Source organism: Hyposmocoma kahamanoa, unplaced genomic scaffold (assembly GCF_003589595.1).
Source record: "Hyposmocoma kahamanoa isolate Upper Pololo Valley unplaced genomic scaffold, ASM358959v1 99702, whole genome shotgun sequence".
In the NCBI taxonomy this organism is placed as follows: domain Eukaryota; kingdom Metazoa; phylum Arthropoda; class Insecta; order Lepidoptera; family Cosmopterigidae; genus Hyposmocoma; species Hyposmocoma kahamanoa.
Window position 1 is genome coordinate 4,625,129 of NW_020656001.1, and position 25,173 is coordinate 4,650,301.

General features: G+C 37.9%; 1 protein-coding gene across 1 annotated transcript in view; it reads right to left on the reverse strand.

Annotated features, from left to right (window-relative positions):
- The window catches only part of LOC113239174 (otoferlin-like), an 80,398-nt gene extending 69,796 nt beyond the window's left edge, over positions 1–10,602 (reverse strand). Inside the window, exons 1-3 of the mRNA XM_026476044.1 lie at positions 10,504–10,602; positions 8,907–9,051; positions 8,186–8,244 (exon numbers count right to left, since the gene is read on the reverse strand). Of these exons, the coding sequence (XP_026331829.1) occupies positions 8,186–8,244; positions 8,907–9,051; positions 10,504–10,602 (303 nt within the window). The remainder of the gene's footprint in view (positions 1–8,185; positions 8,245–8,906; positions 9,052–10,503) is intronic.
- Positions 10,603–25,173: the final 14,571 nt, after the last annotated feature.

Consider the following 25,173-nt stretch of genomic DNA (forward strand, 5'->3'; position numbering starts at 1 on the left):
CTTCGATTGGGGCGATGCCAATCTTGTCAAATTTGATGCTACCAAAACGCATGCGTGTTCATCACAAAACGGAGTCCGTTTGAGCTGACTCCGTCTTTTAGTGATATATCCATACCGATAGCTGACTGTCTCTAGCTACTTGGAATGGACTTGTCATCCAATTTGAACTTCGGCAGATACATTGAATCCATGGGCAAAAATGCAGCAAGGAAGCTTGGCATCCTTTCCAGGGTGAGGTGTTACTTTATACCGGGATAGTTGCTTCAGCTGTACCAAGCACAAGCCCGGTCGTGCATGAAGTACTGCTGCCACCTTTGGGATGGCTCTGCTACATAACAGCCGTGCCCAATCGCAGAGCCTTGAACACCGTCGTAAGTTTGCCTGCTTATCGTTTTTATTTTATAGAATATATCACGGAGAGTGTGCGATGGATTTACAAGATTTGCATCACTGGGACTAAGCGTAGGCTGGTTTGAAGTTACTAATTACCGTATCCATGGCTACGGTGATTAGGCCGAGAACACCGAATGTGAGAATGGCCGTAACATTGATTTTCTTGATTATCATGATGTTTAACCACCATGATATATAGACATAGATCGAGAAACGTAGCACCACGATTTGATGATTCAACGTACCAACGAGTCAGTAATCCCAAGTGAAGTCTCTCGAATAAATAATAAGCATTTGTTATATACCCTAAGCTTGTTTTTTGACTTATTCTCTTATAAAGAGGTTGAGAATTTAGCAATAACGTCACCTATTGTGACCTGTTTTCTATATTTCATTTAATTTTGTATAATATTACGTCTTATGTGAAGGCAATATGTTTAAACAAAATTAAATCCATCTACATTTGTTTGTTTTCATGGAAGTGTAGAAAATGGTCTGAAGCTATTGTTTCACGTGTGCACGCACGCGTAGTTACTCTTGCAATCTCTTCACTTTTCCTGACTTTTATCCTAAAATATCCCAAATGTAATAGTTTCTCCCCTATAGGGCCATCTTTACGTTACAATGCGATATGTAATGGTATTTTTTCTTTTGTATCACCTGAGAGTGCGATATAGAATAATTATATAATATATATAGTAAACACATTTGGGCATTGTCATATTGTTGTCTAATGAAACAGAGTTTATAGGATGTGACTGTTGACGGTGTGCAACCGTACGATAGCTGCTACAGCACTTGCTCTTTGAACGCGTCGTGTGCTCGAACCGGCAATTTAATCGATAGGTATTACTTGAAATTTATTATTACCATCGTACCGCATCGGGTATCTCTTAAGTGTTCTTTGGACAGCAACGACTGGACGCCCCCAAAGAAGCTTCACCATTAAGGATGACTTCTAAAATATGCTACGACTGAATACTTCGCTGCTACGTTTCACGGTTTCAATTAATGGTTATTTTTTGTAAAGACCCTCGAATCTCAAGTAACCAACATAAGGTTCACATTTGTTTAAATTGTCAAATCGCAATAATAACCCAAAAGGCCATGATTTGCGAAAGTCGTAATTATAACCATTTTATCGTTATCCGTAGTTTTGAGAACTATAATGCGTACATTCACTGAGTATACATTGTTAGCAGTTATTAGGTTGCGTCAAAAATGTCTATGACAAATTGTGTAATAGTTTTTTTACACAAGTGACAATAATGGTATGCTTTGGTGTAACGGGGTATAAGCAACTCGACAGCTAGGCGCCTATTTCGCATGACTCCAATTTAATATTAATATTTTAAGTAATAGTTAGCAACATCACGTAGTTTAGGTCAGCTATAGTGTGTGCGTTTGAACCTTTGAACGTGTGTCACAGCACACAAGTAAGCTGTACTTGCGCCTTTAATTCAGACGCACAGAAAACAAGAAAATCGATAGACGGGACTTAGAGCTTTGAGCTTCAATTTCCAAAGATTTATTTTTGTTTTATAACCGCGATAAGAGGCTGCAATACGACTGTAGGTTTCCTGCTCATTCTCAGCCTCGACTCGAACGTTGTTCCGAAGCGAAATAAACACTTGAGAGCCGCCTGTCGCTTTTATTTCACGTCATCAGATTTCGATATAAATTGAATTCAGAACTTTTTGCTAATTACATCGAAACTAAGCCGGTCGCTAGGGCAGTACGACAGATCAAAAAATTAGAAGCTGTCCGATTATGATGGACGTTCACAGTGAACATTTTTGCAGTTTTCATATGTAACCAGAATGCTCATCGAACTTTAACGCGATGACGACAATACGAAAAGAAAGGCGAACTATGATATTAGATGAATGAAGCAAACCCAAAAACGTTGACACCTTTCACAGAAATTGGAATGGCATGCGTTAAACAGACAAAGACAAGGGCAGCCTGATATGTTCACGAGAAGTGTTTGACTGCAGTGAGCTAACAAATAAACTGCTTCTCGGTGCCGAGAAATACGCATATGCGCAACTCTCGTCCTCGTTATGGACTGTTTGCTCAATCTTACGTCCTGTAAGACAAATTCTTACGTGCGCGCTCCTCTAAGGCGATTATTAATTATTATAATGAGTTTTTGACGGAAGCAGATTTTTTATCTAAATACAAATTTAAGAAGGCGGTTACTGAAAATTATGGCACTGCAATGGAGTGTGAAACTGTTTTTTAAAATGTAATTTATAATGTTACTAAGTTTGTTTGTTTCTTAATTTTTTTTGAAATTCATTTAAAAATGTTACATTTTTGTAGTTATCTGTGGATGATGTGGTTGATGGCACAATTAGCTATACCACTATTCTCACAATGTACAACTCACTTTGTACAATTATTGGTCATCAATATATCAATAAAAATATATGAAGAAATAAAGAAGTGTAGACCCAGTAGACGAAGGGTGCATCAGCAAAGTAGGTAGTTCATAATAACAAAACTTAGCATCTACCGACTACGACAGTATGCGAGCGTTATGGATGCGCCATAGTACGATTCCTGACGACAAAAGCGGGGCGTTCAAAGTTTGACGTCGTAAAGGAAGATCGACACGTTCTTAGCCATATTAGCGTTGGCACAATTATGTTTGTGGAGGGATCTCAGGCGCTGTAGCAGCTAGAAATTTCCATTTTGAACTCAAAACAATAAGCTTTAGAGCGTTTGGCACAACTGTAGTCCGAGGAACTGATTAAGACCAGCCTAGAACAGCGTTGAGATACCACTTAAACTATATGAATCTTCCACACCGACTTAGTTAAAGAAGTAAGCCCTAAAATATAAAATTTACTTTCTATTTCGTAAAAGTATACTTTATACTTCGTAAAACCTTTGCAAAATCGAAAAAGAATTCTCTTTTAGTTATCCTGTACCTATTAGAGCTCTTTACAAAAAAAATTGTGTTCAAAATGATTACATCGGAAAATCTGCAAACGTAACAACTTTTAACTTAATATTCTACTAAATGAAATGTGAAGGCGCTAATTACTTTATTGCTTCCATTGACCTACTTTTACTAATATAGGTCATTAGATACTGCTCAAGTCCAATTGCACCAAACGGTTCATCACAAAGAACCTTCTTCGGTCTTAAATTACTAACGGCATACTAAAACGCATGGTAACGGCAGCCGGGGGAGAAATAAATAGTTTCAAATACATTACGGAAATATTGCAGTCCCAACAAAATACGATACAGCTGATCGCAACACACGTCCAAAATCTCATAAGATTTACAAATAAATAATACATTCGAGCCATCATTTGATCGAAACAATATACGTATAGTTTCTTCATTCTAAGTTCCGTTAGATATAGAATGAAAGTCAGTGTAGTAAAAATAAGAGATTTCATTTTTTCTCCGAGCTGGTAGTGGTCGCAGTGTTTCTAGATATTCAAGAGTACTGGCCTAAGCCAAAATAGTTCAACTGTTGTATTATTACAACGCGCTGCTGTTCACAATGTTGAACGAATTAAAATAAACACCATTCAAACCCGGACACAGTGGTACAACTTTGCCTAAGAGGTCTGCAGGCTGGACTCCGCAAAGACAAAATCCCTACCAGCAGTGAATTTTTATGTGGGCCTCATAGTAAAAAGTTTCTCGGAGTTAGAAGACTCGATCAACTTATCTAATGACTAAGGCCGAGTATACATTGGCAAGCATTTTGTTACGTCAAATAGCAAACAAAACAATACTATTTGTTTTAATAGCGAACGACGGCCTTGGGCGAAAAGCAGCACTTCCAAGAAAGTTCACTTATGTATTAAAGCCATCAAGCATCGTCTCCAAACTAGGGTCAGGTTGCTGCTATTGGACCACTTCATTTTGAACAGGCCTACGTTTTAAATCGCACAATGTAAACAGAAACATATTCGAAATTTTGGAAGATGTAGATGTCGCTACAGGCTTCTTTTTATTAAGCATTATTATATAAAGCAGAAAAATAAAAACATGTGACGGTTACCTTTTTTGGACCATCGTCACTTTAATTGGACCACTCAGTGCCACCATTGGACTTAAAAGATTTTCTCAACCGGTTCAATCAAAGAGCGTCAAATTAACGTCTTTATTATTAATAATAATAAGCGCAACGCTCAAATGGGACTATTCGTGCAAATAAATCTTAATTAAGTAAAAAATATCTATGACAAGATATTTGACAATAAAGTTTATAACTGGCTACGCAATATCAAATCTCAGTTTATATAATGAAACTATGAGAAAAATACACACAATACAAAGGAACAAAATGTTTATTTAAGTAAATAAAACTGTGTTGTTCAACCATACTCTTTGAGGTCAGCTATGACCATAACCGAAACAATCGTACCTAGCCAGCTCATTGTAGCTGGCCAACTTGCTTTAAAAGTTGGACTCAAGGAGTACCATAACATTTTTCATTAACTAAAAATTCTATTCATGATATATTATAATTTAGATTTATAATTCTCGTCTTTAGCTTTACATTTCTATCATCAAACCTTCATTTTAAGGTCGCTTTGGGCACTCCGTACATTCTGCTTGCCTCATTCAAGTCCACTTCTTTTTTGCCTAAAGCTTGTAGTGCCAGTTTCATGCTTACTTCATCATAATATTTTCTTCTTTGTGCCGCTAAAACATATAAAATATAAATGAAAATAGTTTAAAGAAGTTTCCATGATTGGACCGGTCCAACCAAACACCTTAGCACTGCTCCATTGATGGCAATTTGGAGCTTTCTGACTAATATGTTATTTACAAAAATGTATGATATAATATATGTTACATTAAATATTATTTACAAAATTAACACCTCCGACAATCCAGTAAAAAAAAAATTTTGAAAAAAATATGCGCGAGAAACACGACGACGAATATCTCTCCTCAACGAAGCCTGTGATATTCGTGGCGCGATTAGGGCCGAGCGGGAGGATATAGAACTACTGGTCCGAACCAACGTACAACTTCAAAAATGAATAGTTGACGAGATTTTGAAGTGGTTCAATCGAAGCGCTGGTCCATTGATCGCAACCTTAGCCTTTACCTTTCTTTATTAATTGTGTTCAGGTGTCGCATAAAAGCCTCAGTGTAAGAGGAGGTTCATGTTCCGCAGTGGGACACACATAGTTTAACACAGTTTATAAAGACCTCTATTAACGCAAGCAAAAACAATGGCGGAAACAAAAGTTTTATTAACTACTTGAAAAGGCATTAGAACTCGTTCTGCTGTGGACATCTTTTCAGCAATACCGAGAAACTTAAATAACTTGGTCGGGGGAGTCACATGAATCTGAGTATAAAATATAAATATTTATGTGAACCGAGCATACGCGCGGCCGCCGGCACCGATACAAAATACAAATCCCATTTGTTACCTTATGTTGTAAAAAGTGTCACGTATTTTATAACCCGCCTATGTAAAATATATTTATTCCTTACACCATTTCCTCTCGTTACCTTGAGGTAGCGTCTAACTAGGTCAGTATGGACTAAAAGTCTTAATTTAAGTTCTTATTGTGTTCCCATTGCTTCCAAGATGCCTGGCTTGGACTGGACACAAGAGCTGGACACAAGAGCTGGACACAAGATTATGTCCAGCCCGCGCCAGTGCATTTCGCGGTTTAGAACAATTGTCAAGAAGCAATGAAAAAATCCACAATTCCAATTGTGCCAGAGTTGTATATTACATACTCTTAGTTTATCTATCCCGGAAATAAACTACAATTAATTCTCGAACTTAGTTCGAAAGAAGAAAGAGACGGAACTTCATACGCCTGGTAGGTATCTCTAATTTCTTTTGGCTAGATATTCGACTAACGTCTGTAGTAAGTTTGGTGGTCAGCCCATTGAATGTCGTAGGTACCTATTCATCAGACTAGGATCAAATGGTCTTATACGTGATATTACGTAGTCGGCACTCAAATTAAAATCCCACTGAGGGTGACAATTTACGATATATATCTACGCATAAAATATTGTGTAACCGATTGCGTTTATGCAGTAATGAGTATGAAGTTAGGGCTACTCATTCGAAAGCGTACAATAAGATAAGATCATGTCGAATATCCATGTTGTACCCGCTTCAGACAGTCCAGTTAGGTAAATCCAACTTTGAGAAAGAGATCTCTCGTCAAATCCAGCTCGGATGGGCAGCGTTCGGGAAACTACAAAAAATCTTTGCGTTCAAATTACCTCAGTGTTTCAAGATGAAAGTCTTTCACCTGTGTGTGTTGCCAGTGATTACACATGGAACAGAAACGTGGTCCCTCACTATGGGCCTCATAAGAAAGCCTTCTTATAATAAAGAAAGGTCACTCAGCGGGCAATGGAGAGAGCGATGCTCGGTATTTCCCTACGTGATAGAATCACAAATGAGGAAATCCGTACGAGAACTAAGGTAACCGACATAGCTTGAAGAATTGCTCAGCTGAAGTGGCAGTGGGCGGGGCACATAGCTAGGAGAAACGACGGCCGTTGGGGCGGAAAGGTTTTTCAATGGCGAACGCTCACCGGACGACTTTCAGTGGGTAGGCCGCCCACCAGGTGGATCGACGATCTGGTAAAAGCCGATGGATACGGGCAGCGCAGGACCGATCGTCGGGGAGACCTAAGTCCAGCAGTGGGCGTCGTGTGGCTTAATGATGATGATGATGATGATACATTGGTCGAACGGTTTGTTGGGGAAATAAAAAACGGGAAAAGAATAAGTTGTCAATATGTCAAAATAGTGAAACATTAAATGGTGTAATGAAAAAAACCGTAATGTGTTTTCGGACAAATGAAAAAAAATGTATTCAATAAAAATCTAAAGGTTTTCGGAGAAACATAATTCTATAAATCATGTTTCTTGCTTGTGATAAGTAACCCTCCATCTTCAGTTGCTTCTGCCAGACACATGATTAACTAACTACACTATCTACTCGTGTCCAATTACAAAAATTTTCCATATAAAAAGTCGACCTCAGCTAAACCCTGTGCTACTTGCACTGAGAAAAGATGCTTATGTGTGGTGAAATGTTTTCAAATCTATCACACCAAGTTTTCAAAGATTTCGCAGCTTTTAGTTTTCATTGGATTAGTGCTGATTTATGTGTAGAACTTCTCATTGTTATTGCACATAATAATAATTGGCAAGAACCAAAAGTGTATAACGATCGAAGTTCAAATATTTGCCTTGGTACTAGTGCCTTCGATTAGAAGTGATTTTCGTTACTTGGAAGTGAGTTGATACATTTTTGTTTGGAGTTTTATTTGAGTGACCATAGAATACCATAAAATGCGTTTTTAACCAATATATTAACGATGTGTTAGTAGCGTAGCCTACGCCTCTTCTATGACAAATTTCTAGGTAATTAACATTGACTTACAATTATGTGGACGTCGGGTCCGCGCTAAAAAGTGTCCGAACTTATAGGGCGTTAAAATCGTATACAGAGCGTCATTCACGCTCTAGTCTTCGTTTGTTCGACTGACAGCGAAGCAAGCAAAATTAGACAGTACTGCGATGACATTACAATTTAAATTCAACGTTTTAGCTTTTTCATATTCCTTGACTTGTTACTACGTTTAAATAGGTTGACTTGGGACTTTTTTTCGTGGTTTTTGTATTAGACCCGTCGTCCATTTATTTGTAAGTCAATGGTAATTAAGTAGTCTGTTATTCCATGGTTAATATGGAGTGAAATGATGCAGGAAGAAATCAATTTATTATTTTGCACTTCGGTTCTGGAACCCAAAAGAGCATTACCTGGTTGACGAATATGATTTCGTCATGATCGACCAGCACTGCCGAATATTTGGTAGCATCTGAAACAAAGCAAAGCAGTATTTAAAATCAACAAGGAAAATGTCAGTTTATCACATATTTAAGGTTCAAACGCATTCCACCGCAATCAATCATTGAGCAAACTGTCGAATCACTGTCGCGTTTCCCTTAATATCCTGAGCATTTCATTATTACTCGCCACGGAACAGAGAAGATATATTATAAGTACACCGGAATATGAAAACGGGGTTGCGCGGTGCCCGTGTGTGGGTAGACAAGGAATACGAAATCAACTGCGGATGCGGGGTCGACTCGGCTCTACCTTACATTTCATTCCAAAGTTTTTGTTTATCACAATTGGATTGTTTACAATACACACTACGTTTACGTCATTATACATTGGGTTATCACGCCTAACTCCCATCGGCCTAGGCAGAGACTACGGACCTCCACCAGCTCCATCTCCCCGTCCTTTTATATCAATATGTTTTTACTCTTTATTCATGATCATTACCGAACATGTCATCCTCATTAGAAAACCTATGTACATAAAAAACTCTTAATAGAATCCAAACACACAAATTAAAATACTAGACACCTAACCAAACGTGTAGGTACTTATACAAAATCTTCGAGGCGCTATTTGTTGGCTTAGACAAAACGGATTATCGAAACCACTCAACATTAAATGCACCAAGCCAACCTGCGCAAATATCCCTAACGGGTTCCTTCCGAACACACTCCATTATCAAATGGTCGTAGATCTGTGTGGCGTCCACATTTCGCCATTCACTCACTGAGATTGGAGAGGATGCAGAAGAGGTTTGTGAATCATTTGGCGTTCTACACTGGACAAGCTAAAAAACTTCGTTCATATAAATCTAGACTCTCAAAGTTCCAAATGCTGTCGTAGGAGAAGCGACGGGACATTTTAAATATGAAGTTTTTATATAAATTATTAAATAATCAAATTAAATGCAGTTCAGTTCTAACCTTATATCATTTAACGTTCCCCGCAGACTACCCTGATTTTACATCAAGCCTCTTTGCAAGCCTTTTCGCAGGACTGCTTTAGGCGCGAATTCTCCCGTTGCTAGGCTTTGCCAGTTGTACAATGATCACTACTCAACGATTGATTTACACTACTTCTCTGCAGTAAGAACCAAGCGCGAAATCGCGTCACCGTCCTAAGACTCTGTTACCTAATTTCTTTTTTATGCTTTCGCTTAGTCTTAAGATATTAACACTATTTGTTTTTGCAAATGATTTATATAGTTAAATTAATGTTTACACTTTTCTTTTTGCAAGTTTCTTTTTACTCTGCAATAATTTATTGGGCATGTTGTGTCGGTCTACAATAGATTGTGCACTTAGTTTTAAGTTTTTTTGCATGTATGTTTTCTGATATTTTATTGGTGTAACAATTGTTGGCTGACCAAATAAATTTAAAAAAAATGATGTATACCCTTAGGAATTCCATATACTTCACAATTTGGAGAACGCACCTCCTCATCAAATACAAAAATTTGGTAAACGGAACATGTCCGGATCGAAGCCGTATGCGCGCTGATTATACCAGTACTAAAACGCTAAATTACTAGTAAAATAGAGAGTACTTTAGGGTGCTTAGGGTTTATGCCTAGGAGTAAATATACAAGTGGGTAGTGATGTACGTCATTATTCATTTGGACCATACAATTGGACCTTTTACGCCTCATTTGGGTCGACTTCGACTAGTGAGTCTTAAGCCCTAACCTAGTTGGGAGATGATATATTTTTTATTCAACGAGACTCACGTTACCTCTTGCGCTAGTGTTTCTTACATAAAAAGGCATTGTGTATAAAATGTGGGCTGGAAACTCAATTAACATTAATACGGGGCATCATAATACAATTCGTATTTGGCGCGTGCCAACTTCAAAAAACACGAATAATTATTAATTCTGTTTCAAATTTTGTACAAAATATTTTTTGTTACCCAACCAAGTTACTAACTGAGAATGTCATCAGGCCAAAGAAAATATTGTTTTTTTCCAGTTGTGTGTACACAACGACATTCAAATCATCATTTCAGCCGAAAGATGTCCACCGCTCAACAAAGCCCTCTCACGTTATATCCTGAACTAACTCGCGAGACATTGATAATTACAGAGAAGCGTAAAGAAAAACCGCTTCACAGATTCGCGGCTATTGCCGGAATCCTTGACCTATCCTCCAGCAAAATTTTCTTAAAAGATACGAATTTACCTACACTACACCCCCAAATAATACTACGACAGCTTGTTCTGCGCCACTTGTACCCAGGGGATTCTCGCAACGTTCACCAGGTCGTCAGTCCACCTTGAGGGTGGTCTGCCCACGCTGCGTCTTCCGGTACGCTCGTCGGCCTCTTCGGCCATCTCTTTTGCGAGCGACGAGCTCTGCCCACTGCTTAAGTTTTGCAATTCTTTGGGCTGTGTCGGTTACTCTGGTTCCCTTGCGGCTATCCTCATTGCTGATTCGATCTCGCAGTGAAATTCCGAGCATTTCCATTGCCCTTTGTGCGACCTTGAGCTTTCTTATGCATTTATATTAGGTTGATTGTTCGCTGGGGTGTATAGAAATAATTAAAAGATGCATATTAACTAGGTACGTAAGGCATATTTTATATTTTTTTCTTGCAGACAGTCAACTCAACGGTTAGGTATAAAACTTTCATTAAGTATGTAATGTATGGGCAGGTATTATTTCTTTTATTTGAAATAAACTCATGATTGTCCTCAGTGTCATCTAAAAAGTAGAGACATCGCTGAGTATGGTACACATGATGTCGATCTTTTTAATGTACGCAATTGTTTCGTTATAGTATCTCTGCCGTTGTATATTTTAATCACAAAGATGGTGAAATGACCTTCGCGTCTACGAAAGCACGGGGTTGGTCGCTGGAGGCCCGTGGTCCCGACCCTAATTTCAGTACGCGAAATTATTTAATATATACAGGCGGCGTACTCCGTTCAATTTGCGGATTATGAAACAAAGTTACGCAGTTACCTACGTATTAACTTTCAAATCATTCTTTATTTTACACAAATATAAGCATTTGAAAAAATGTAAAATGTAGGTATATTCGCGACACACACGTCCGGTACTCACTCACACTGAAAATCAGCGTCACAGCCTTTTCTCGGTGGTGACAATAGCCGAGTGGGATCCTGTTACATACGCCACAGCCACGCACATGACACTTAATCTAATTGTGTTAAATATTTCATGTTTGCTTTGTTGTTGTGTATGATTTTATTTCTATTCCTTTTTTTTCAGTTATTTTAATTTTAATTTTTTGTTTTAATGTAGCTTCATCTTTTTTTTTGTCTTCATTTTATTACTGTGTATATTTTTGTTGTGGCGTAGTAATAAAAGATTTCTATTCTATTCTAAAATATTTTTAACCGACTTCAAAAAAGGAGGAGGTTCTCAATTCGACTTTTTTTGTGTGTTTGTTACGCGATAACTCCGGTATTTGCGAACCGATTTTCATGATTCTTTTTTTGTTGGAATCATCCATCTCGAAGGGTGGCTGTTCACGCATGACGATTCACTTTTATAAATAGCGCCTAACTTTAATAAATTAAAGCAATTACTAAAGGAGCAATTACTTTAATGCTTGATTTTTCTCTCAATATACTTGAGTAGTGTCGTAGTGAGAACCTATTTTTATTATCTCCAGCGTCAAGTCCTGTATAGTGGCGAACTAGGGGTTATTTCAATAAAACTTAGCAAATAGACGTAATTCCACGTATTTTTGAGGTCGGATTTTTAGTACTCTGTACTGAGATTATTAGAAATCTTTTCTTTTATTGTTTAACGTCTTTACTAAAGTATGTTTTAGTTAAGGAAGAGCGGCACCTCCTTTTTTAACGTCAGGAAATCCTCATGGATACCCTGCGCCCGACTAAAACTTGATGGTGTTCCATTCCGCGACTCCGACGGTGATTAGTTCGGCAGCGCCGAATCCCATCCCGGGGAGACTTCTTGTCGCCCCGTAAGCCGCCCTCTTGAGAGGCAGACGTGGAACACGTACGCCGCCATCTCGAGTCCACCAGTAACGAGCGACAGACTCCCCTAAGTCTGCCGCTCATGGACGCAAGTCGCGGGTGCTTTCGCCACCCGTTACCCACCTCGTATGTCGACAGCTGGAGAGTCATAGTTCTCCTTCTGCGACCCGCTCTTCAGAGCGGCACCTCCTGGCACGAGTATTCAATGGTCTCAACCTCTGTTTTGTAATGCTCTGAATTGTACTTCAATAAACACTTTTTGGTTAGATATTTTTTTGAAGTTATATTTAGCATTGCGAATTACTAGTAGAGAGAAACGACGAAGCAATAATAGTTCCTATAGTGTTTCACATTCTATTATTGCAGAGCGTCCGTGTGACAATTGATTATTAACACGGTCGTTGACGCACTCACAGAGGTGCGCCACGACGCGTATTATTTGCGTAGCCGAGGCATGTCCACCATATGTATAAGTACCACATGATCAGCAGCACACCATTCTATGCCCAATGTCTTGCCGAGTCCTGTGGTCAAGCAAAAGGTCTTGACAAACTGCAAAATACTGAAATAATTTCATAGGTGAAGTACGATTTGGCGTACATCTTGAAGTAAATAAATGTTTCGTCACAAAAATTTCTAGAATATTCTATCAGTAAATGATTCAACCTTTCTCGCAGCAGGCGCAGTGAGGGCGCATTGTTTAACATTCTACGAAGGCAATGTGCACTGTTCAAATACAGTCATCGCTAAAGTGGCTTTATAAACGCGACAATTGCATATTCGACAAATTTCTAATAAAACACACCTCATTCGTAGCCGCATGAACACAGCAGGCATTGGTGTAGTAACTGGATATTTGGGCAACGAAAATCTAGTTCCAATTTCATAACAGGTAATCAAATATTTTTCATTACTAATAAAAAATATAAGTACGCGAATTAATGGCTAAAAATAAACAACGGCAGTGGTAGCCTATTGGGAGAACGGTTGCTTCCTAATTGAGGGGTAGGTGGTTCGAATCCCTATGACGGCACTTTAATTTCAGTTATTCGTGTACATCTATGTTAATGTTAGTAGCTACAGATAAAGGAAAACATAGTCTACCAGCATGTCGAAGATGATACACAACTCTTGACTACTTGCAATGTGTTAGTCTAAAGGACTAGATCGCAAAGCCACCACCTTTGCGGAAAGACCACAACTCACAAACTCGCGTCAGAAGCAGATATATATCTGTTTCTACATCATCATCAACAACAATTTACTTAGTTGCTGATGATAATGATGACGTACGAACGAAATTGAAAGGAGCCATTTTCTTATCATTACGGCTAATTCACAAAAAAAAATCTCTCTCAAGTCTTAATCATTATTACCAATTAAAATTATCGTTCGAACAGAAAAAAGATACTTCCCCAGGATTAGATGACATACCGTACATTTTAATGAAACGTCTTGATTCGGCAACTAAGTTAATCTTATTAAACATCTTTAATGATTTATGGGTAAAAGGTGTCATACGTGATTCTTGGAAATCTATAGCAGTAGTTCCCATTTTAAAATCGGATCAAGACCACATTTTTGCAAATTCCTATTGACCGATTTCCTAGTCCTCTTGCGTAGGTAACATTTTTGAAAATATGTTAAAACAAGATTGGCGGAGGTTTATGTAGAGTCTAGGTTAATTATTCCTCATGACCAATTCGGGTTTCGTAAGGGCCGTAGTACAACAGATAGTATTTTAAAATTTTGTGGTGATATACAGGAATCATTCTGCAATGATGGCTATTTAATTAGTTCTTTTCTCGACGTAAGCGGTGCTTTCGATAACGTTGATTTGTCGATTTTAGTCCAAATACTACATATTTTTAATATACCCGACAAAGTATGTAGTTGTATTTTAAATTTTTTCTCGAACAGTTTTTATTACATTTAATAAGAGTTTACCCGTGTAAACTCTTATTAAATTTTAGGACCGTTCCAAAGATAGCTTTTTAAGGAGTACCACAAGGAGCGACCTTGTCACCATTGATTTATCTTTTATACATACCTCAAATACACTCATATGTAACGGTTCCAAGGTTCTCTATCCTTCAGTATGCTGACGATATTGTGTTGTATACTTCTCACAAAAATTTAATACAAGCAGAATCTACTTTAAATGAAATATTAAACAAATTACATGTATATTATAAACTTAAATTAGATGAAAATCGTTCTAAAAGCTCTGTCACGATATTTAATAAAACAAATCATAATAATGACTCTCTAGATATTGTATATAGTTCTGTAAATATTAAAGCAGTAGAAGTAAAGAAGTTTGTAGGTATAATTTTTGATTCTAAATTAAATTTTCATTCTCATGTACATTAAATTGTAGCTAAAATGCAAAAAACTTTAAATATAATGAGACATTGACTTTGCGAATGTATCGCGAAATTTTGAACATCATCTTTCAAGCTATAGTTAGAAGCCACTATGACTATGGGTTAGTAGTTTATGGAAAACATATTAGTTCTAATTTGTATAATAAATTACAAGTTATGCAAAATAAAGAGTTAACAATTATTACTGGAGCTATTTGCTCTACACCAATTAACTCGTTGGAAATTGAAGCCGGCATCCCTCCTAATTTAGTAAGACTTAAGTATTTCACTGAAAAATTTTACGTTAAAATTTTAGCTAATAAGATGTATGTAAATGTGTATAAATCTAATACTCTTTTACAAAGTGGATATTTAGAAGAAATCCAATGTATATATAAAAGCATATACCATAGAGAAAAATGAGATTTCAGTACATTAGAAATTCAAACCAGTATACCTAAAATTTGTGTCGAAAAAGTAACTAATAATACAGAGTTTTTACATTTTGTAAATGGTGAGAAACCGTAAAATATACACAGATGGTTCAAAGACACAAGAAAGTGCTAAAGTGCTGCGTATTACGATTCTGAACCAAAAATTGGAAGGTAAAACACCTTGTTGGATAAGCACGCATCCATAGAGGAATAAGAGGTACAGAAAAGCTTTTAATTGTAACCGACTCATTGAGTGTCCTCACATGTCTGGAGAATGTGCATATTTCTTACAAAAGTTATTTTTGTTTTTATATCACTAGCATCAGAGAAATATTGTCAGAAAATCAAAGTGGAGAAGTTAGTTTATGTGGGTGCTTTCACACTCAGGAATAACTGGCAACGAAACAGTTGACAAACTAATGAAGATTCAAGCTCCAAACGTAAACGATCCTCAATATTCGGCTCCGCCAGTTGCCATTACAGATTACGACATAATTTTAAAATCCCGAACGTTCGGTCTTTGGCATGAAGAATGGGAAATCTCAAAAATTTTTACAGGAAATTGGTTCACTCAAATTCAAAAAAGAATCTCACTTAAACCTTGGTATTTCAAATGAAAGTCACCCTCTAGAAATTTCATTACAACAATGAACAGATTGCGATTTTCCAACACACTTAAAACGAACCAGGATCATTTCCTCCGATCAATGCGAATAGGTACTGTGATTTAGCTGCTTCAAATGTAAATCACCTCATTCTACATTGTCCTGACTTTAACGCGCAAAGGTTATTGAAGATTTATGAAGTAGAAGACATTCCCCGCCTCCTGCCATCTCTAGTAAAAAACGTAAGGTTATGAAGTTATTTACAGTTACATCATTTCCATTTTTGATGTCATATGAAGATTGAAACTATTTACAAAGTGAAACCAAAATGAAGAAAAGAAAATGAAGAATAGGCTGTATGGCATTATGCCAAAGCCGTTAAGACTTTACATAAAAAAAAATCAATTTTTTTCAACCGAACTGGGTGGAACCTTTGCCTAAAAAAAAAAAAAAAAAAAAAAAAAATGACTGCACGCCGTCGACATGACAACGAACGTTATTTTGTTAAATACTTGAACAATAGAAAAAAATTGTTTAATTGATTCTTAGAGGATTGAAAAAAATTGATTACTACATCACTGCATCCAGTTTTATATTTATAATACAAATTGAAATTTTCAGCAATTTTTATTAAAACTAAAAAGATTTCAGATATTGGATACTTGTCTATATAATTAAAGAAATTTTTTGACATAAGTTGTAGCTCGGTGCACAATTGAGCCCAAAAATGAAGGGATCCTTTATTGTACAAAAAGTAGGTACTTATTAAAAAATCATAGTTAGAAAGAAACGGCGGCTTTACGTGTTTGTCTGTATTACTCTACTCTTGGGTGTTTGTGTAATATAAGCTACATTCTTCGTAATCATTGTTTTGCCAAAAAGGGATGAAGCACTCCTTAACCGCTGACTTGAACTAATGAATACCGCTGGTATTAATTGAGATATAGAAAAACAAATTTCAGGTACATCTTCAGCTTGTTCGTGTGGTGAACCTGGTGGTGCTCACAAGAAAAGTTGTACGTAGATTGTTAAGGTAATCAAATAGAATGGATTAGTTCAATATTCTCTGAGTGACACAAATGGCACGAGTAGGTACATATATTTTTTAAAACCTTGAACACATGTCCCGAATGTTGGTAGGTATAAATTGTTTTGTTTTGTGTATTCTACATAGGGCGATTATAAGTTTCCGGAACTGGCCACTTACATAAACAATATTTAAAAAGTAATTACAACATTTCAAAATGGAACTCTTTGGCTGTAGAATACAGTTTGTTTCATCTGACTGTCACTTGTTTTTACATTGTGGCGTCATTTTCGTAATTGGTTGTCTACATCAACATTTATTTAACTCGTAAAAATTTTTGTAATATGATTGTCTACGACTTTAAGTGTAAATTAACAGCTCAGCGGAGTTTCGCTCGGCTTCAAACTGCTTTTGGCGATGAAGCACCATGCGAAAAGACTATTTCTAGCTGGTTTGCAGAATTGAAACGCGGTCGTGTGAATCTTAGTAACGAATTTCGTGTCGTGTAGGTCGCCCGCCCACTGCTGTGAACAACAAAAACATCGATGCTGTGCGCCGTATGATCAAAACAGACAGGCATGTGACGAGGCATGAGATTCGGGCATCTTTAGGCATAGGCATAAGTCAAATACAATCAATACTACACACATATTTGGGTGTGAAAAAGCTGTCCTCTAAAAATAACCGTAAACGCCGTATCATCTTGCACCACGATAATGCCAGTTTTCACACGGCCAGACAGACAAATGAGTTATTGAAGGTGAACAACGTTGACCTTATCCTGCGTACAGTCTCGACCTTGTGACTTTTATTTATTTCCAAAAATTGAGAACCACTTACGCGGTCAACGATTTTCATCACCTGAAGAGGCTGTCGAAGAGTATGAAAAATATCATGCAGAGATTGTCATGGAGGAGTGGCATAAATGTTTTCAAAATTGGTTCATTCGTATGAAAAAGTGCATTAACGCTAACGGAGAATATTTTGAGAAACAATGAATTCATTTCTGTCCAATCATAGTATTTTGTTCTTAATCATTCCGGAAACTTATAGGGCGCCGCACGTACGCGTACTGAATGTGGGGTCTATGCTTTCCTGTTTCGATGTTATCCATTTAGGTAATTACTTTACATTTGTACGGACACCATTTCTGTCATTGAGTATTGATTTTCTCAGTTTCAATTTGACCGGTTTTGTTATTGAACGAGGCCACGACACGCGGCAACGATTACAGTCACAGACCACATAAATGTTACAGTATTCAGCCTTCTAGTTAATTTATAAAATAAATACTGCCCACGCCAAAGTATAAAACAACGGATTATGCTACGATTTACGGGTAAGATTTAGGATTAGGTTTAGATTTAGGGTTAGGTTACACATGTGTGACCTAAGCCTGAACGTCTCGGTGTAAGCCCTGGGTTATATCTATGTATATGACATATATGAATCCACAGGAGCTAGTTAAAAATTGGGATGCTCTAACTCCGCTACAAAAGCAGACTGAGCCATCACAATGTTTGTAAGTGTTGCAACAGTACACATACGGGAAAACCTGTGTACTCTTTTCCTAAATGTCCAAACCCGACACGTTTTTTTTTCGATTCTTGTACAATTGCGTGTCTGCACGCGTAGATAGGTGGTTACTTCATTATATAATTAGGTCGTTACATGTCGACAATTCACAGGTAATATTTACTCGACACATAAAATTTTAAATAGTCATGTAGTAGTTATCGACAGTTTTATTGATAGAATTATGAAAGTAGGCAAAATTTCGCCAAAAATGTTTCAATTGTGAACGTGACTGTTACGACGTTCGTTCTATGTAGGTTCTAATGATTACTAATTGCGTTATGGCCTTCTTTATTCTTATTGAGACACAAGTGGCCTACTACTTTCGTGTATATAAGAAATGAAATGAAAAACTTTGAAATATACTTCAAAATGCAGTGGATGTCGTGTCGGTGTGAAACAAACAATTACAAAAGTGAACAATTCAAATGAACCTGCGCCCGGCCGTTGGACGAATAATGGGCCGATGATGATGCAAATGAAACAATTTCGTCTATTTATTGCATAAACGTGACCAACATTCAGTCGATAGTCGATAGAATATTTATCGACCGCAATCACTAGCTGCTTGCGAGCGGGAAACACTTTTGCGCATTTTACTCACACCAATAAAATGCTCGACAATAGTTTTACGTTTATGAAAGCTTAGTTTTAGTCATTTCAAGTTTTGATGTATAAACAACTTGCTAAATAATTCTCATTTTGTTTTGTATAGGATTTTACCCGTTTTTTATTTATATTATAATTTGAATTTGAAATACATAACTCACACACTCAATATAGCCCCGCACTAGGGAAACCCTGTATCGCAGGTGCCATGGACACCACAAATTATACCCAAACTCACGAGAGAAATAAACGTAGGGCATACAACTATTTCTCCCGGCCCGTGAATCGAACCTGGGACCTCTGCGTAGCAGTCCGGCATGGTAACCGTTCGGCCACGGAGCCAGTTATGAATTAATGATTTTAACTGAGGATAAATAATAAAGGACCTACAGGAACCATATTTCTGCTGTTGATCGTAGCAAATAAGTACCGCAAAAAAATTTGTTTATTCGCAGGAAAGATTTCTGTTCTGCTCTCAGTTATACATTATGGTATACATTTTCGTCATATGGCGTATTTTTGTTCAACCAAAATTTAAATGTAGTCGGTTCTTTTTGCTGACCTTCTTTTCAACAAGCCCTTACGTACAGCGTAACCACGAACAGGGGATGTTACTCGAGGCATACCCACTCAATATCGTTACGTATGGAACATCGCCTTTTCTAATGCTTTCATTACGCATCGCACAGGGTCGGAGCTCGAAATTCATTTAATTTACGGATCAAAGAATGTTTGAAAAGATAAATGTTAAATGTAGAGAAGGAACCTCGTAACAGCCAAATGTATGTGCAAGAGAAGACTTTATATTTTAACGTATAACAATAGTAACGCGTGAATTATATGGGGTGGCCGCAGCGGAGATGAAGTAAAGATGAGAAAATATGTTGAATAACTATATTTTCATAATTTCCACAAAGGTATTTCTTAAACTAAATAATTTTAAGAACGTCCAAAGTTAGGTACGTTAGGTCTAAAAGACCTTCTTATACGAAAAAGATCTTAACTAAAGGAATTTAGTCTACGTCTGATGTTAGGAACGTTGGGCCGAAAAGTGTCTCATAATTATAATTAAAATGACGAGTTTTGCATCGGTCACGTTGCAATGCACGGGGCGCGCGTTCCGGGGTGCGCGAATGCAAGTGCATTGAACTGACGTTTCAGATTTGCATAACACACATGTGTTATGCAAATCTGGATACATAACACGTGTATAAATAAAACAACAACATCAACCCACATACGTCCCACTCCCAGCCACGGGCCTCCTCTCAGGGGGAGCCTTGGCTTAAGCCCTAGTCTGCCACGCGGACCCAATGCGGGCTGAGGACTTCAGTCAACGACGAGCTTCGACGAGCGCCATTAGCGATCACAAAAACCAAGTTAATCTAGTAGTTTTTTTTAGTAATAATTAATGAATTGTTAATTTTCTAACTATTGTGTGCTTTTCTTATAATTTTCCTTTTTGTCTGACGATCTCAATATAATTTCTTATACTTTGACATGTAGTGCAATTTATACTGTAATGTTATATTTGAGAAATAAATGAATCTGAATCTGAATCTAGTATTAAAATACCCTTGTTTACTCTCACACACACTCTCGGTGGGCAAGTACGGTTCTTCTCTAGAACAAAGGTTCTAGAGGTCTAGGAGTCGCACTTAATGATATGTGCTCCGTTTAAACGAATACCATCCAATTAGTAGAACGGACACGTAATTGAAAGAGATTTTTTTGTTTTGCGTTTGTTTTTGACAATACCAAGTGACGGAACGAACAAGTCGTGCACCGGCGGTGCGACACGCCTATTCACAACAGTTGCAGTGATCCTTAAGATCTTAGGGGCACTGCCACTAAGCCAATCACCGTGAGACATGAGTTGGCAAGTCCCATGTGCCTGTAATTTACACCAGCACCCTGACCCTTCCGAACCGGAACGCAGTAATGTTCACATTGCTGGTTGGTGACATAAATAGATAAGGTGGCAGTACTTCCCTGGATGAACTCTTTCACAGGGATTTCTAATGCTATTTAGTTACTTGTTAGTGCACTTCACATGTTTCTCAAGTACCGTAGTCGAAATAAAAGGTGTTATTCTGACGGTCTTTGAGGGCTCGAACACATACATACACGAAAAGTTATTTTGATGGCCCAGAAACTAAAACAAAAACAAAAAAACATATATTTTATGACGCCAGTACAACGCAGAAAGAATACTATTAAACGTCTCCACGAGGGGTGTGTTGTCATTGGATCTTTCAAATTGTAGAAAAGTATGTAACAGGGCGTTCGTACGCTAAACGCTTTGATGTAGCTCGTATTGCACAAGTTGAAAGACAATTACGCTTTGCGTAATGTCCGACACGCCATTGTCAGGTTTGTCGAGGGACTTTCGACAATTTTCAACATGTACGCCGACTGGACTCTATCCCGTATATCACCTGCTATTTGCTTGCTAACTAGAAATCCATTGTTGTCGAGTGATGTGGGTAGTTCATCTGGTACGTGCTCACGTTTCACTGTGTAAGCGGAACACACGGCGAAGTCCTATTGTGGAGATTTTAATTAAAAAATTCCTCCATAACTTTGTGTGCATTGCAAAACTCCGGCTATCTCATACGAAACAGACTTCCGACTAAATGTAATACCCATGCAGCAATGGTTATCTGGTTACTACACGTTTAACTGCGATTGTGGTGGTTTTCGGTCACGTCTCGCAGCGGTCCGTTTATCCATATTTACGTGCTCGCCGCGCCGCACCCTACTCGCTCAACGAGCTTATTGAGCTTGATGTACAGTATAAAAGACGTTAACGAAGTGCAGGCACACAGTTTCTATTAATATTTGAAACTGCAATTTAAGTCTTATATAAGAAAAAGTTAATTACTACCAAATAGGCCGGTCGTTTTCTCAAGCGCCTGACCTATTTCGGTATCCTAACAACAACAATGTGAAGTGATGTACAGACGGTACGTGACTGGGCTAAAGATTGGTGCCCCTGGGAGTCGAGACGATGCTAATACTAATCTGTGATCGACACTCGCAGCCCGAGGCGATTATTGCTGAAACCTCGTAAACCGTCTTCATCATGGACAGGCGTGTCGCTTATTACTAGGCGCAAGACTCGTTTGTCCCGTCTCATGGTGTTAAAAAAAAACCATCTAAAAACAATTCATAACACATGTTAAGCGTTACATTGGGTAATAAACGCAGAGACTAATGTTTTGCAAGGGCAACATTATTTTGCATTTGTTTTCAATGAAACGAATGGCCATCGAGTCCGTCACGGAGTCGTTATTTCCTAGCCATCATAACTGATTCATTGAGCAGGTACCATCTCGTCTTTTTCCTCACAAACTCAATCGAGCAAAATATACATAATCCCTCCTATTCCTTCACATTTTTCAAATGAACGTCGTTTCCTTGAAAATCTAATTAGCTTGGAAATTTCTCTCCGAAACACTTGAAAAACAAGCTGCCTGTATTAAGTGAGGATAAAATCTTTTTTCACGCGCATTGTCCAATCATTTGCTTACGCAAGAGATTCGATGAAGGTCGAGAGAGTAATAAAAGATTTTGACTTTCTTGCAATAAAGATTATGTTGTTATTCGATCGAAGCGATGAAACACGAGTTTGCTTGTCTAATTTGTAAATTCAGTAACAGCGAGTGCCACGACGTGTCGTGCGTGACAAGAATAAAAATACACTCGCGTCGAGTTCCCACTGGGGTAGGCAGACACTGAGGATCTTCACTCGACGTGCTTGTGGTTTACATCTGCCGATTTCTTGACTCGCATCAGTCTCCGCTTTCGCGCCCGTTTATTGTAGGTACTTTTGGCCGCCTATTTTAAGGATATTCTCTTGAGATATGTACATGGAAGTCGACCTTCCGCCACATTTCCTCTCCGCGTTGCCTCTGCATATTCGTGTCGCTTCTATCAGTTATCCTTTCTCCATGATCAAACTATTGGAGCTTTACCTTTTCTAACCCAGTAACGATATTATCGTTCATACCACAGTGCTCTCTTGTTACACTGTACCCCATTATGTCTAACACTAAAATAGGGGTTAAAGTATGAAAATACCGGTCAATATAAAATAAATCAAATACAAAATGTGCTAAAAAACGACGCTTATTCATCAAAAGCCATGCTATTAATATATACTGCTGCCATCCAGCTGGAAGCTCATTTGTTCCTTTGCGGTATCAAAAGAAAATAAAAGTACCTACTGGAACCCATTTTTATCAACTAAGTTGTCTTTAAATATCTAGATCGTGTTAGTCTTTGTCGTTATCATTAAAAAACCATGTTTAGTTAGCAGAATAAGGTGGTCTAAATCAGGGTGGATTCGTTTTTAATTCGCGTGGAATCTATTTTGCCATGTTTGTAAATTTACCCGTTAAGTCCAAATGGGCCATTATTATGAGTATAACTACATTAAAGCATACTACAGATCCCTCCATAGTTTGGGATGAATTGACTTCAACAATAGCTCTCAACTTGTCGTAAAATATTTATTTATTTATTACGTTTACCAACTTCTGTGTACAATATCACTTATATCTTATCATACCATTACAAGTAATGTAATTGCCACAAACGCTTATAGGTAAACATGCACTAAAATATAATACGTTTAACTAACATTTAAATAAAAGTAACACTTATAATTATGACAAATAACGAAATGTTATTGTGATGCGTAGTACCTAACACTACTTTTACGAAATGAATTATTTGACTGAACTTAATAAATTAAGAACTCCAAATTGTTTGTTTTCCATTCGATACCAAGTTATCAGCTTAGAACTCACCAAATTAATGTTACATTTATTTAACAATATACGTGTGGGCGAGATGCTTTCCAGGTGGTTTTAGAGAGAGGGTGAAGGGCGAACGTATTAAAAATCCTTCGGGATCTTAATAACGTACATTGACGATTTGTGGGACAACAACTGAATGTCAAAAAACATAACGTCAAAAAGTATGTGCTCGCGCACAACACGTTATAATCAACAAAAACCGGTTGTGATTATGCAATGATCTAGACAATGCTTACATTCGTGTGTTTCATTAAGATACTTATGAGTGTCAGAGTCGACACCTAGCTTAGTCATATCCACACAGAGCCAGCCTTGTTTGACACAGAAACTCATCAACCTCTGTTATAAAATGACTCGCGAAGGTGTGCATTCAAGTTACCGAATAAGTAACTGCTACGGCACAATTTTCCTTAACTCAAGCGTCCATCATACTCGCATTACACAAACTCAAGTATTATTTGCCATGTACACCCAAATAGGACTTCGACACAGTGGCAGTGGGCGGGGAACACTGCTCGCAGAACAGATAGCCAAAGAGTTCTCGAGCGCGACCGCGTACCGGAGGTCGCAGCGTGGGCAGACCACTCACAAGGTGCACTGATGGCCCGGTGTAGGTTGCGGGAATCCGCTGGGTACAAGTGGCGCAGGATAGGCCGTCGTGGAATTCTTTGGGGGTGTAGTGTAGGTAGATTCGTATCTTTTAAGAAATGTTTGCTGGAGGATAGGTCAAGGATTCCGGCAATAACCGTGAATTTGTGAAGCGGTGTTTCTTTGTGCTTCCCTGTAAATATTAATCTCCCACGAGTTTGTTCAGGATATAACACAGGGAGACCTATGTTCAACAGTGGACGTCTTTCGGCTGAAATGATGAATGATGACACAAAATACTGACATTACTTTATCACCGAATATTATCGTAATAGCTGTTTCCATCACTATCACATTGAATAACTGATATAGACGCCAATGACCCAGAACAGGCAAATTAGTTGCGTGGGCCGTTTAGAAAAAAGTCGTGCGGTAAATGCCAGGTCTCCTGAAGTGCTATTATACAAAAGGACAAGAGCAAAGTCGTCTAATGTTATTTGGTTGGTCAATGTTATCAGTGGACCGTTTTGTATATCGACATTTAAACGAGCGAAGACTGATCTCATATATGGTGCTCGTAGCACTCGTAGCAGTCGTTGCACTCTCGGCATTATCGGTTACACACGTAACATAGAACGACGGTATATAATGTCGTTAGGCCAATATGGTTTATGCCTGGACACATATATAGATTATAAGCGTTGTGGTATTTGTTTTGTTCTTCAAAGGGATTTAGTAAATAGGTAAATAAATAAAATATATTATACAACATTACATACGTTGCTCAGATCCCAAAGTAAATAACCACAGACCAAATAAATAAGTAACTAAAGCACTTGTGTTATGGAAATCGGAAACAACGACGGTACCACAAACACCCACACCCGAGACAATGTGGAAAAGTTAGTT